Here is a 13,266-nt window from a genome sequence, read left to right on the forward strand (position 1 = left end):
CAGCTTCCTGTCCCAAATTGCAATTGTAAATCCTCATAAGAGGCTTGATTGTGATAGATGCTGCTTGTAGACAAGAAAACGTGTAACCACCAGACAGTTCATTGGGTATACCTCACCTGGATCCTTTGTTTGTCTTCAGACTCAGCTTAATGCTTCATGGCTACACGATATAGCAGGGTGCTGGAAACATTCCTCACAGATTTTAATGCATCACACAGTTCCTGCAGCTTCTTTTCAGCTGCATTTATTACGTGAATTTTCCGTTCCACCACATCTCAAAGGTGCTCAACTGGATTCACATGTGGCAGCTGTGGAGGCCATTTGAGTACAGTGAACTCACTGTCATGTTCCAGAACCCAGAGATTATTTGAACTTCGTGGCATCTTTGTGAGAGGATCGGTACACTGTGGTCCTAAAGGCACGGACACATTCAGCAACACCACTGAGGCAGGCTGTGGAGTTTAAAGTGGAGTTGATGCTGGTCATTCTCCTCTGACTTCTGGCATCGACAAGCATTTTTGCCCAGAGAACCGCCTCTCGCTGGATATTTTCTCTTTTTTGGGCCGTTCTCTATAAACCCTTGAGATGGTTGTGCAAGAAAAATCCCAGCAGATCAGCAGTTACTCAAACTCTCAGACCACAGCTTTGCCACGTTTCAAAGTCCCTTAAATCACCTTTCTCCCCTATTCCCTGACTCGGCTGTGATGACCATGTTTACGTGCCAAAATGCCCCGAGTTTCTGCCATGTGATTGGCTGAGCCACTTCATTGAATGAAGTGAATTTATATAAACCTTTTATTTTTGGGCTCACTAAAGTAGCTTTGCCAAAATACTCCTTATTTACCTTTTACTGGGCCTTGATACAGTGCTTAGTGACATCAAGGAGAAGGAGGAGTAGAAAAAACTGAATGTGAAAGGATGTTAATCGCAGTCTGACACCAGAAATTTGACCTCTCAGGGATTACAAGTACATCATTTGAAAGTCTGGTGATATTAATATGAGCATCCTCCATTGTAACAATATTTATAAGACAAAGAAATCAGGAAAAGCATAAACATCAGAATCACTGCATCCCTGACTCCTCTCTTTGTTCGTGTTCATTCATCCTTCATTTTGTCTTCGTGTCATAGAGGACGACTTTGTGTCATCGTCCAATTTAAACTTTTGAATAATGCATTTTGAATTCACCCGCCATGACCACAAATAGATTACCGTTGCTTGGTATGTTAAAGTGGTCGTGTTTCGTTAAATAATTAACGCCCGTCTATTGTTATTAGCTTAGACGTCACCCCCCATCGATTCCCATCCCATTCGGACTGAAGGAGTCACCTCCAAACTGGCAGTCAGCACCTTGTGCCTCACAGACAGACAGTCAGACCGACTCCCACCTGGCACACTCGACGTGATGCGAATTAATTACAAAATCATTTTTGCCCTCTTAATGAATTAGGGGAGAGAATCAAGTGCTCAATTAAATGATTAGGCTCTGAGCTGCTGCAAAGTCTCTGCAAATTCCAGTCAAAGCCGGAGTATTAGAAGCAATCTGCCTTGAGCAGACCTGACCATTGTCCCTTATCGAGAAGCTGAGTGCAAGCATTTTCCTATCAGTGCAGGAGCTGGTACTGCATATGTTTCCCCCCGCTCCGTCTCTCTGTCACTCTTTCTCATGCACTCATCATCATTGTCAGAGCTCTTCTTTGTACACCATCTCCCTCCTCTTCTTCATTTGTCATTCTTCATTCATCTTTTTTTTCTCTTCCTCTACCCGGCTCGTTCTCTTTATTGCTCCCGCTCTCTCTCTCCCTCCAGGCAGCCAGGGAAAAGGAAAACTCTCAAGCCCAGCTGAAGGCGCTGAGCCAGCAGACTGAAGCAGCCCGCAGGGAGCTCGCTGAAATCCTAGGCCGCTTGGCCCAACGTGAAGAGGAGCTCCACCGCAAGGACGTGGAGCTGTCGGAGACACACCAGCGCCAGTTGTCACTGCAGCAGGAAATCCGGGAGGTGTGGGGTCCAACACCCAGATAGATTTCTCCTTCTTCATTATTTTAATTACTAGGATTTTAAAATATGCAGCAGTGTTTTCAAATGTCTAGCACTGCAGGGATTTTATTGAAAAATCTCAATCGAGTAATCTGAGTAATTCCTTTTTAATTGCTTATTTGTTTTTTATTTTTCATGTAAAATCCAAAAATCCATATAAGATGTTGCATTAGAGTCATTAAAGAGCTGTGATAAGATCCTAACAGGACTCCCAACCCCAGGTGAGGGAGGCCTCAGCCACCCTCGAGGATGAGACTCGGCGTCAGGCCGCCGTCCGAGCAAGACTGAAAGAAGAGAACCAGAGGCTGCAAGAACAAGCTGACACCCAAGCTCGCCGTTTTCAGAGGGACCAGGACGCACATGCTGAGCTCCAGGCTGCCCTGAAGCAGATGACTGCAGCCCACGCCCAGCTCGCCCAGCGGTTGTCTGAAGAGGAGAACTGCAGGAAGGAGCTCCAAAAGAGCACATCAGAGCTTCAGGCCAAGCTGACAGCGCTACAGGAAGAACGGACTGTGCTCAGCAAGCAGCTGCAGCTCGAGAGAGAGGTGCATCAGAAGGAGCTAGACGGCTTGAAGGCCACAATGGAGGACAGCAATGCAAAGAAGGCTCGTGAAGTGCAGGACATGCTACAGGTCTGCTGTCAGGAGCGAGACGAAACACAGGCACAAATGAGAGAGCTGAAGGTAGCTGTGATCATTAAGATGTTGTACAGCTAATGTGGAAATGGATAGCTTAGTATAATCACCGGTATCAGCAAGAGTGAAAAAATCCAGAGGCATTATTTACACGAGTGTCAGTTAGCTGTGTGGTAACTGTTAACAGCCCAGAAATAATCTGACACATAATCTTCAGGCTTTTTTTGAGGATTAAGCAAAATACAAGAAATACATTATTAACTTTGAACAAAACTATTCTTGCTCTTTTTAGTCTTTGTTCTGGGCTAAGCTGCTCGCTGTAGCTATTTATTCTCCAAATCCAAGAATTCTCTCTTTTTAAATATTCCTCATCAAAGCTAAACTCTAAAAACTGCATCAAATGCTTTTATTTTGTCAAACCTTTTCAGATGTTCAAGGTGTCCCTACCCAGGCATGGATCACAGGGCGCCAAACTTTAATTGGCATTTCTACAAATTCAGTGCAGGGTAACGTACCCCAGCAGCTAAACATCTGGTATATTTCCGACCCAGTGAGACACAGACTAAATTCTCATTTAGCGTAATTTTCTTCATTGGTCGTGACCCTGTCCTCTGAGTACTGGTGAATCGAGGATAGCTGAGCTTTTAATGGTGTGTGGTGCCCTGTGGATCTGTGGGGCCATTCTACAGCTCCAAGCGTGAATATTTAAAAACCCAGATATCAGACCCCCTAAAGTCTCATCAAGGCACTGTTGGAGATAGGAACTTCACTTGACTCGGTCCCACTGCACCCACACCCCCCTCCCACCTTCAGTATCTCCAAAGATGAGCCCTCCCGGGTACATTGTTTCTTAAGGGGCATGGTCCTCCCTGATATGGCTGAGTTTAGCCCATTAGCTGCGCTGAATGGCATTAATATCTGACATAGCTCATTGTAATGGTGCCATTTCCAAGTGCGGTAAGGACAAGGGCGTTTGCTGGAATGTTTTTAAATATGAGCCTACAGGGGCGGCAGATGTCCCTCAGAAGCCCACCCAATATTCACGTATCATAGCCAGAAGCCTGTATTACAGTTATGACACAGTCAACTGTCAGAAATGGCTTAAAATATTCACATTTCCACGTCCTTGTCCTCTTACTCATGATTTCTCCTCCTCTCCCTCTCCCCTGCCTCGCTCTGTCTTAATCGCTCTCCTTCTGCTTCCCTCCATTTAGAATTTATTTGCTTTTAATGTTTTTCCATTTTTTCCTCTGTTTGTGTCACTCCCGGTCCTGAATAATTGTCATTCATTCCACTTTACTGTATCCTGTGTAGTTATTACGTTATTATTATATATAGAAAGCTAAAATCTGAGGCTTGCCTTTGCAAGCTTGAGCAGGACTCGTTATTCGTTCTCTTGACCTGTTACTTGATGTTCTCTGGCTTTGCAGCACATAATGTCACGTTGTATTGTGAAATCAGCTTTTACTTGCAAGAACTGACTTAAGATGTTTGGATCCACTGATAAATTTGGCGCATAAATTAAATCTGGGTTCAAATCAGTGACATGAGAACTTGTATCTGTTCTGTTTACTCATGGTATTCCCAGAACTGCCACCTGTTTAGTGTTGATAATTTTTTACCCCGGATAAACCGCCCGTGTTTATGATCTCGAAATATTACCTGTGTATCATGGCATTAAAAACATCCACTCTCTTCTAGGCAGATGCAGCGTCAGACAAAGAGCTGTGTGGGGCGCTGCGCATCAAGTTGGACAGGATGAAGGATGAATGTGATAAGCTGGCAGCACAGCTGAGCACAAAAGAGGAGGCGCATGCACTTCTCCACAGAAAATACCAGCTACTCAAACAGGAAGTGGAAGACAAAGTAAGCCTGGCTTCTTTGGGCGTGCTTTTTCCAAATTCTTCGGTTAATATTACGGGCCAGTTGTTAATATATGTGTGTGTCTGTGCAGATGTTACGTTTTAGGAATATATGATATTTGTTGCTTGATAGAAACACAAGACATTTGGCTATGAGCAAGCAGTCAGCGACTGCATGACAGAAACTGGTTGCTGTTGCAGTTAGGTCCATATGTTTCTGGACACTGACAGGATTTAACCTCTGTACACCACCACAGTGGATTTTAAATCAAATATGACTCAGGTGCAGCCTTTCACCTTTGGTTCACAGGGTTTAACAAAATTATTGCATTAACTGTTTAGAAATGGGATTATTTTCTACATGTCGGCGCTCTCACTCTCAGCAGAGATCATCATCATCAGCACTTTTCCCCAAGAATTGGTGACTTTTTATAACCTTTTTCGCAAGATTCTTCCCCAAAAAGTGGCTGCAGGGAATATCTATAGACAGTACTGTTATCTATAGACGGAGCCCTTACACCCATTGCTCTCCAGCAGCGATAATAACGCTTAAAAGTATAACTCAGTGCTGCAACATTTCATTCCCTTTTTCGTGATTCTTTTTCAAATTCCCAACTGTGGGAATTCTTGCTTTAGCTCAGAGTGAGGCACACCTTCCAGCAGCACTGAGGCTGAGTTCAGTTTGTGAGAGAGACACTGTGCTGCTTCTAACTTTCCCGCTGAGCGATTTCAATCCAGCTGTTTAACCTGTGTGTATCATTTAGTCAGATGGTAAAATCTGAGCCCATCAGGCTTCGACTTTCCACTGTTCAGAAGGTGTTCAGGACAGATAATCCAAACATAAGAAGAGTTCCAGGGGTTAAGTGGTGCCAAATCAGCACTATTTTAAAGAGTCTTTATCAATATGTCCTTAGTGGCTTCACAACAGCTGATGAAGTATTGAATCCCAATTCACCTCTTTGACAGGACCCTGATAAGTTGCATGGGTCTTTTTCACAGGAACCATTTATTGATTTGAAATCGTCTGCATGCAGAAAAAGGGCTCTTATTAATGTAACATGGGCAGTTTATTATCTCAGGGACAGGGTAATGATCCATGTTCCCAGGGCAGAACTGATCACTTGGTTTCCATCCTTGAATGTATTGATTGACTGTGTCCTGGTAGAGACCCTGAAACTACTGTAGCTAAAGAAACGTAGTATCTGCTTTTTGAGAGGAAACTGAACAAGTCTGATGCCCACGGTTTTTTGTTAGTCTGAATGTGTTTATTGAGGAAAACCAGAACATCTGACAATAATCTTGTAACAGGTGACATAAATGTCATTTATGCTACGAAAGAAGAAAAAAAGTTCTTATCAGTGTCTTTTAAACTACAATGGCATGAATTGAAACACCTGCTAATTTGCAGCACCTCTACTCCGCTCGGCTGTCTGCCGTTCTCCACAGGTCAGGTCAGCCGAGCGGAGACGTGTTTCGGAGTCGGAACTTGTTAAGTTGGAGCAGAAGGTGTTGGAAATGGAATCGGAGCAAGAGGCAGTCCTTACATCTTTGGGCGAGGAACTAGACGCAGCCTGTCGCAGCCTGGCTAGGAACGGCGAAGACAAGCTCCAGGTATTTCCTGCCTATTACATTTTGTTTGTGTTTTGAATGGTGTTGAATACTGTCAGCTTGCTTTTATACATTCACAGCACATTTGACAAGCACGGATCATTTTCTAAGTAACAATCTAGTCCTGCCAGTCCACATACTCTGGAGAAACGTGTATAGTCCTTCCGGTCGTTGCTGCACTAGATGCAAACTTAAACAGTCTCTTGTTAGGTTTGCCTCTCTTGTCGGTTCATGCTGGACAGTGTGTGGCAAGAGTAGGTCTCTACAGGCTGGAGTGTTAGTGACAGCAGCAGTCTTGTTTTGTCCCACTGTTTGCTCAGTTGTTGTTAACTGTCAGAATAATAACATTGACTTGTGCTGAAGAGACCTGTTCTTGTATTGTGATTTTGCATAAGGCTGTGTCTTCTGTTTATTTGCCAGTGGCAAGAATAACAACTATTTTGAGAACCTTGGAAAGTATTTTACAGTTGGTTACAAGTTTTACCTGATAAGCTTGTGTGTGTGTGTGTGTTGTTGTGCTTATATAAATGTTGCATGTGTGTGTTACCAGAGACAGAAAGTCCAAAGGAAATACTCGTTATGACTCATCTGTTCTATGTCCAAAAATCCATGATGAACAGACACACATGAAAAAAAAACATGAAAATCAAGCTCAGACTTTCTTTAACGTCACAGAAAGTGCAAAAGATCAAGTTTGCATGTCTTTCATGTTTTTCTACAATGTCCCATCTATTTCAGATGGAAACGTTTCTAAAGCAAATATTTAGCGTAACGTCTGTGACAGGTCAGGTTGACAAGGCTCATTAATAACAACTACGACTGTAGTCTGACAAAGTAAAGGAGCTGAGAAGAGGTTCTGCACAGTGAGACAGGAAATGAAAATGGGGAGAAAAATAGTAGTAGTGAGTGTTGTGGCTCATTGTGTAAATGTGAGCATCTTTGAATGAAGTCTTGAGGAAAATGAATATAAAAGTGAACTGTGTCATTGCCTTTTAACAGACTGAAGCATCCACGTTCCATACCCCATATCTTATTTGATCTATTTATTTATCACCCACCTGTACATAACCATGCACTTATAAATCTGCTTATTAGACTGTAAAGCCTCCACACTACCTACTGAGTGTATTCTTTAACCCCCCACCCCACCCCCACCACCCACTTCGCTTAAAGCTAGTTTTCCTCTGCTGCTCCAGGCTAATGAACCCTGGCTGCTCTTATCTGCTCTTATAGATTTCTCCAGCTGGTCCTGCAGTGCTGCAGTCAAACATGCGAGCCAACACCTTTCCTCCTCTGTAATCCATGATGCCGAAAGAAGTCAATTTATAGCGATCGGGCTAATGGGGGGATCATTAACGGTTAAAGGGTGGATTAAGTTTCAGCTACCTTATGATACCCTCCTTCCTTCCTTGATTTTAAAAGCACTAAGAAGCAGGAAGTTTGAATGTGGTGTAAAGATATTTAAAGTCCAAGAAAAAACAAACTTTGCTGAATACAACTTTAATTGTAAGACGAGTCAGGTGATATTTTTATGCCAAAATGACTCATATATGGCTTTTCTACTGTATTTGAGCACTGAAAGCAGCTTTATGCAAAATGTCTCATTCACCTCTTCATGGTGCTTTGGACACATTAATCAACTAACAAGAATTTAGTGGACAGGTTACGGTTACGGTCAGTGAGACCTCACAAAAGGTTTCAACTGTAAACGTTAACAGGTTGTAGCCAAAAGGTTTAAGGGCTGCGAGAGTTGAGGCTCGGGTGTGAAATTCATGGTATTCAACGGTTTTATCGGTTTTTATCGTTATTTTTTAACCGTTTTTATCGTTAACTTGGTTTCCCTGGGTCTTTTCCCGTGTGTTATGAATAAATCTTCTCTTTTTTGGTACCGGTACTAGTTTTATTCTGTTGTGTTTATCCGCGACACCTTAAAGGCCGGTCCATGAAAATATTGTCGGTTCGTAGCGCAAAAACTGTTGGGGGGCCGCTGAAGTAACAGACAAATATAATATTTCAGTTTCACTCACCAGGACTGCAGGAAAGAATTCCTTGGATGACACGTCATGTTTGTTGTTAGATAATTCCATTAAAACCAATTGAAAAAGGCACCAGCACCACCAACATGCCTGAGAGCTCCAGTTCAGCGACTTGAACTGTTTGAGGTGACAGATGATGGCAAACATGTGGCACGCCTGTCAAAGTCAAGCCAGTAACTGAGACCTGAGCTGGTATCCTTGTGACCTGTGTGCATAAAGGCCCCGTCTGTAAACATGTCTCTGATTGCTAGTTGGACGTCTGTGGGATTGTCTCTGTGGCCACCAGAACTGCGTCTTTTTGGCACTTCCACATAGGCATAATTTTTTCTTCTTCTCTTTAGTCTCATAATTTACCACAGCATGGCAACACAGTCATTTTGGTTCTTTTCCTTAAACGCTAACCTTGTGAGTCATCTCCTTTTATAATAAACCCCTGTGTGTCTTGTCTTTCAATTGTGGTTTATTTTATGCTCCCACTCTTCTGTTTTGGGCTGAGCTGCATCAAAGATCTGTGTTTAAATCCAACTCGAGACATCTGTCGTTATTTTTTTCTCTCCCTTCCATCTTCTCTCCTCGTCTTTTCATAAACTGTTTAATGAAGAGTAATGCTGGTAATCTCTATGAAAACATCTCTCTGTGTCCTCTCCATTTGCTGTTGGTCTTAACGTCTCTGTCTTTTTGCTTCTCGAAATTCTTCCCAGCTTTTCCGTCGTCACAGTGGGAGGCGCAGCAAACACACTGTAACCAAAGACGCACAGCCACACATTTATTCGCGTTGTGAGAGAGATGTAAACCGGGTAGTCACACATTTAAATTAGCGGTGGCAGATGCTTGGAATCCGCTGCTGTGCTGCTGTGAGGAATAGTGGTGTTTCTTTCACTTCAGGCCTTTCACAGCACTTTCAACTCCCAGCCTACTTGTTCAGTTTTTCAACAGTTTCACCTCCTTTTTGTCTGCTACTCTGCCGTGTGGCCTTTGATGTTTTTGAAAAAAGTAAAGAGAGCGTGAGCGAGAAGCGCAGAGGCATGTTTTATCCTCCCACACAGTCACATGCTCTGGTGTATGGCTGTACGCTCCCTGAGACGGGGACCTCTGCACAGCGGTGCTCTGTTGCCGTACTTTGAGCTGCCGTGGCAACAACTTGGGAGATGCGTTTTTGTTTGTATCTGGTTTTGAGTGGCAGCTTGAAAACGCTGCCTGACACCTGCGCGGTGACGACGTTGCTCGCCAAGGCGCAGGACAGAAAGGGTCCAAAAACTCCTGCTGTGTGTTTTCCATGTCTGTTGATCATGTGTAAACACCTTGCCACAAGGGTGTACTTGAAAAAGGGTTCTGCTTTTGTCTACTTTGTTCATTGCTGTGTGTGAGTTCGTCCATGTGAATTCATGTTTGTTATATCTGCTGGCTTTCTTTTTTTTCCTCGGTAGGTGGCAGGAGGGGGTATGGTTTCACGTTGTTAGCAGGGTGGGTGGGTAAGTCTCTATAAACACGCTCAAAAAGCTATTTGAAAAGGTTTGTCAAGGAGAGTGGGGTGGGGTGGGGTGGGGTTTTGTTTTGTTTTTTGGCTTTTTTTGTTTTTACCTTTATAAAATCCATTGGAGTGTGTTATCACTCTACCAGTCATGAAACGTCTAAAGAAATGTTTTTGTGCCATCAGAAGGCACAGGACGGCTTTTCTGTTTTGGATGAAGGGAAAACCCCAGTTTTCCAAAACGTGGTACTGCAGCTTTCACGGCCATTGGAGCCTAAAAAGCTTGTGATCATAATCTAAAACTATAGTTCCTGTTTTAAATGAATGGGCACTTATTGACAGAATGCATTTCCCTATTTTCACTGTCTGTGTGTGTGTGGGGGGCTGTTAGTAATTAATATGGTCATCTCAAGCACCGGCTCGGGCTATAAGCACAGAAGCCCCACCCCCTTGCTGTGAGACCCTCTGTTTGTATGGGCCAGCCAATCAGAGGAAGGAGAGGACAGCCATTTTTTTTCCGGGGAAACAAACAACAAACACTCTGGGAGGCAGCTCATTCTATAGACAGTGCTTATTTTTAAGGGAATATTATTGTATTATGTGTATATTCATTTTGTTTTCTTCTGTTTTTAAAATGCTTTTACTACTAAGAAGTCTGTGAGTCTGCAGTAATAAAGGTAGCAATGGCAGCTGTTGAGAAATGATGACTCAAACATTATGTAGGAGTAAAAGGTATTTCAACATGATTAACTTTAACTTGTTCTAATATCATCCTATAGTATATTTGGCTACAAAGTTTTATTAGGATTCATTCAAAACGTTTTGAGCGATTGTGTTTATAAACAGATGACGTCCACACAAATGCTGCCAGAAACATCCTTAGCAGAGGTAAAAATGCATGTAAAGTTACTCTTAGTGCAGGCTAAAGGCTGCAGCTGGTGCAGGGATTTTAATACAGTTTTGTGAATGATTGTCTTAGGATGAATTGTGGAATGTACAGACTTTGAAATGTAGAAATTAAAAATAACAGTTGTTTTGTTTTATTAGTTTTTGTTATTTGTTGCTATTTGTTTCCAAGGAAACAAAGGAATTGTAATTCCTTAAAAACAACAACAACTTAACACTATCTGTGAAGAAAGTAGCAGCAGCGCAATATTGATGAAACACAAGTGATAAATGTTGGCCGATACTGATGTCGAGCTGGTAATACCTTAATGGACTGTGTTAGCCTCAGTGAGCTCTTCATCTATTTGGCTTTTTTTAAGCTTTACTTTGATGACTTTTATAACCTGCAGCATCGGACTCTGTTTTATGTTGTATTTAATGCTAAATAGCAAAGGATGAAAGGCTAACCAAAGATGTCGAACACTGTAAACATGCTGCAGTGTTTATAACCGTACTAGAATACTGATGTTATCTTTTATCTTCAAGCACCACTGTGCTTAAGTACTAACCTTGTTTTTGCTCCCGATTAGCCATCAGCAGAGACAGGAGAGACAAATCCCCCATTAACAGCCAAATAAGAAAAAGCAAAGTTGAATTTGGCGTGAACCTAAAGCGGCCACGAGGTTAAGAATTGTGTCACATGACCACATCATCTTTTGGTTCTCTGTCATGAGTGTGTTATTCTTCCTTTATGCGAGCTTACTCTCCATGCTAACAACACCAGTAGCTAACAAAAAAAAGGGGGGGGGGGGGGTTATGCATTGTGAAACATATCGCTGTGTTTGAAATGCAACCCCAGTGGCTATTAAAGACATATCGATCATATTCTATACATAGAAATGCAGAAACTTAAATGTGGCTCAGCACAGCCAAATCTAATTAGCATGCACATGAATTCACCACCTCATGTGTAACAAAGAGATAAAGAAGCATGAGAGGGATTATTAATCTTTGCTGACAACTCCACATGTGCAGCTGGCACATTTCAGCAGCTGCATAGCACTTGGCAGAGGTGTGCTCTCAACTGAGTGTCGTCTAGTTATGTGACTGCGTTTATCTGTGTCTATCTTTTTGCCTTAAGAGTGTGTGTGTGTGTGTGTGTGTGTGTGTGTGTGTGTGTGTGTGTGTGTGCGTGCGTGCGTGCGTGCGTGCGTGTGTGTGTGTGTGTGCGCGCGTGCGTGCGTGTGTGTGTGTGTGTGTGTGCGTGTGTGTGTGTGTGTGTCAGCAGTCATTAGGACTTGGCAGGCAGTCAGTTTGTATTGCTGATGCTGACAAGCTTGTCTGGGAAAGATTGGAACATACTCCCTGAGCTCGTTTTTATGACACGCACTAACTCTGTGTGTGTGTGTGTGTGTGTGTGTGTGTGTTGTGTCATAGCTGTTTAACATGCGCACGCCAATTTAAGTTGGCAGAGGCCCCTCTTCACTAAAGTTAAGAGTTTTGACAGGAGGCTGTTCGATCTGGTTCCTGTCCTCTTGTTTGTCCATCTGCATTTCGATTCACTTGCTGTCTATCCAACTTAACTTCGCCTTGTGCTACAGCATATACACGTAACAGCAACAGGAAAGTTTGCTTTTGTATTTATTTGCTTGTTTTTGTAATTTTCTAACAGGCAATTTCTCAGAGACCTGAACTGGTGAAGGACTCGCACCGCTGGCTGGCTGAGACTAAGGTTTGATTCAGCTTTTGTCCCTGGAGAGAACCATTCTTACACACACAAATAATACAGTCAAGACATAGTGAAGATTTTTGTTTTAACAAGGGATTATATACAATATTAACATAAGGGTTTGCCAGAGTTGGCTTAAAACTAATTTGCATCTGCAGTTCTTTGCCAGGTTACATGGCGAAGATCATAAACGTAAATTACAAAACAAACAAAGCGTCCGCACACCTATGAGAAAATAGACATCAGTGTTCATATTCTGTGAGTTTTTAAAGCTGGTGATAGAGCTGCAGTTCTTAATGAAAAAGAAAGCAGAGGGATGAAAACGTGCAGCGCAGTCTTAAGTTGAAGATAACCTTGTAGATTTGACAGATTCTGCTGTGCGAAAGTTTAAAAAATGAGGCGGTGGAGGAGCTGCCAGACCGTTTAAGATCTTTAATACCAAACACATCTCGGAAAATGATTTCATATTTTTCAGACTCATTAAATGACGTCTCGCCAGACTTTTTTGTCCAGTTTTTTTAAGGTTTTTTTTTTATAAAGAGACTCCTGTGCTTTAGTGACTGTTTCCTCAGTTTGTCCCCAACATGCTAAACAACATGAAATATGAGCAAGATGGAAAGTGTGAGCAGCATGCAGTCAGAGGCAGCCTCTAGTTATCTGGCTTTACCTCATTTGACAGAAACGTGTGCATTTTCTTAATAAGTTGCTAAGAGTTCTGAACAACAATGGTTGAGTAGTTAAAACCTCAATTACCAAAACTGCACGAAGTCTTTCATGTCTGGATAAAACTGCTTTAAGCGATGCCAAAAATGTCTTCATGCCAGGAAAGCCCTCCACCATAGATGTGGAGATATATTTGTGCAAACATTTACTGTGGTAAAAACTTCTCAGAAAACTATGACGCTTCATTGTTGAACTATTTTGCTGTGCACCAATGTGTGCTTAGAGTTTGTAATAAATGTCAGTGTCATTCGAATGTCAATGAAAGTCAGATAAGAGTTG

General features: G+C 42.5%; 1 protein-coding gene across 7 annotated transcripts in view; it reads left to right on the forward strand.

The window, feature by feature from the left end:
• Positions 1-13,266, forward strand: part of cep128 (centrosomal protein 128) — an 83,940-nt gene that overhangs the window by 54,463 nt on the left and 16,211 nt on the right. For all 7 annotated transcript variants that reach the window (XM_076873659.1, XM_076873661.1, XM_024805212.2 and 4 more), the window contains 5 exons: positions 1,811-1,999; positions 2,260-2,721; positions 4,375-4,539; positions 5,982-6,146; positions 12,208-12,267. In XM_076873659.1, coding sequence (XP_076729774.1) covers positions 1,811-1,999; positions 2,260-2,721; positions 4,375-4,539; positions 5,982-6,146; positions 12,208-12,267 — 1,041 coding nt within the window. The remainder of the gene's footprint in view (positions 1-1,810; positions 2,000-2,259; positions 2,722-4,374; positions 4,540-5,981; positions 6,147-12,207; positions 12,268-13,266) is intronic.

Source organism: Maylandia zebra, linkage group LG15 (genome assembly GCF_041146795.1).
Source record: "Maylandia zebra isolate NMK-2024a linkage group LG15, Mzebra_GT3a, whole genome shotgun sequence".
Taxonomy (NCBI): domain Eukaryota; kingdom Metazoa; phylum Chordata; class Actinopteri; order Cichliformes; family Cichlidae; genus Maylandia; species Maylandia zebra.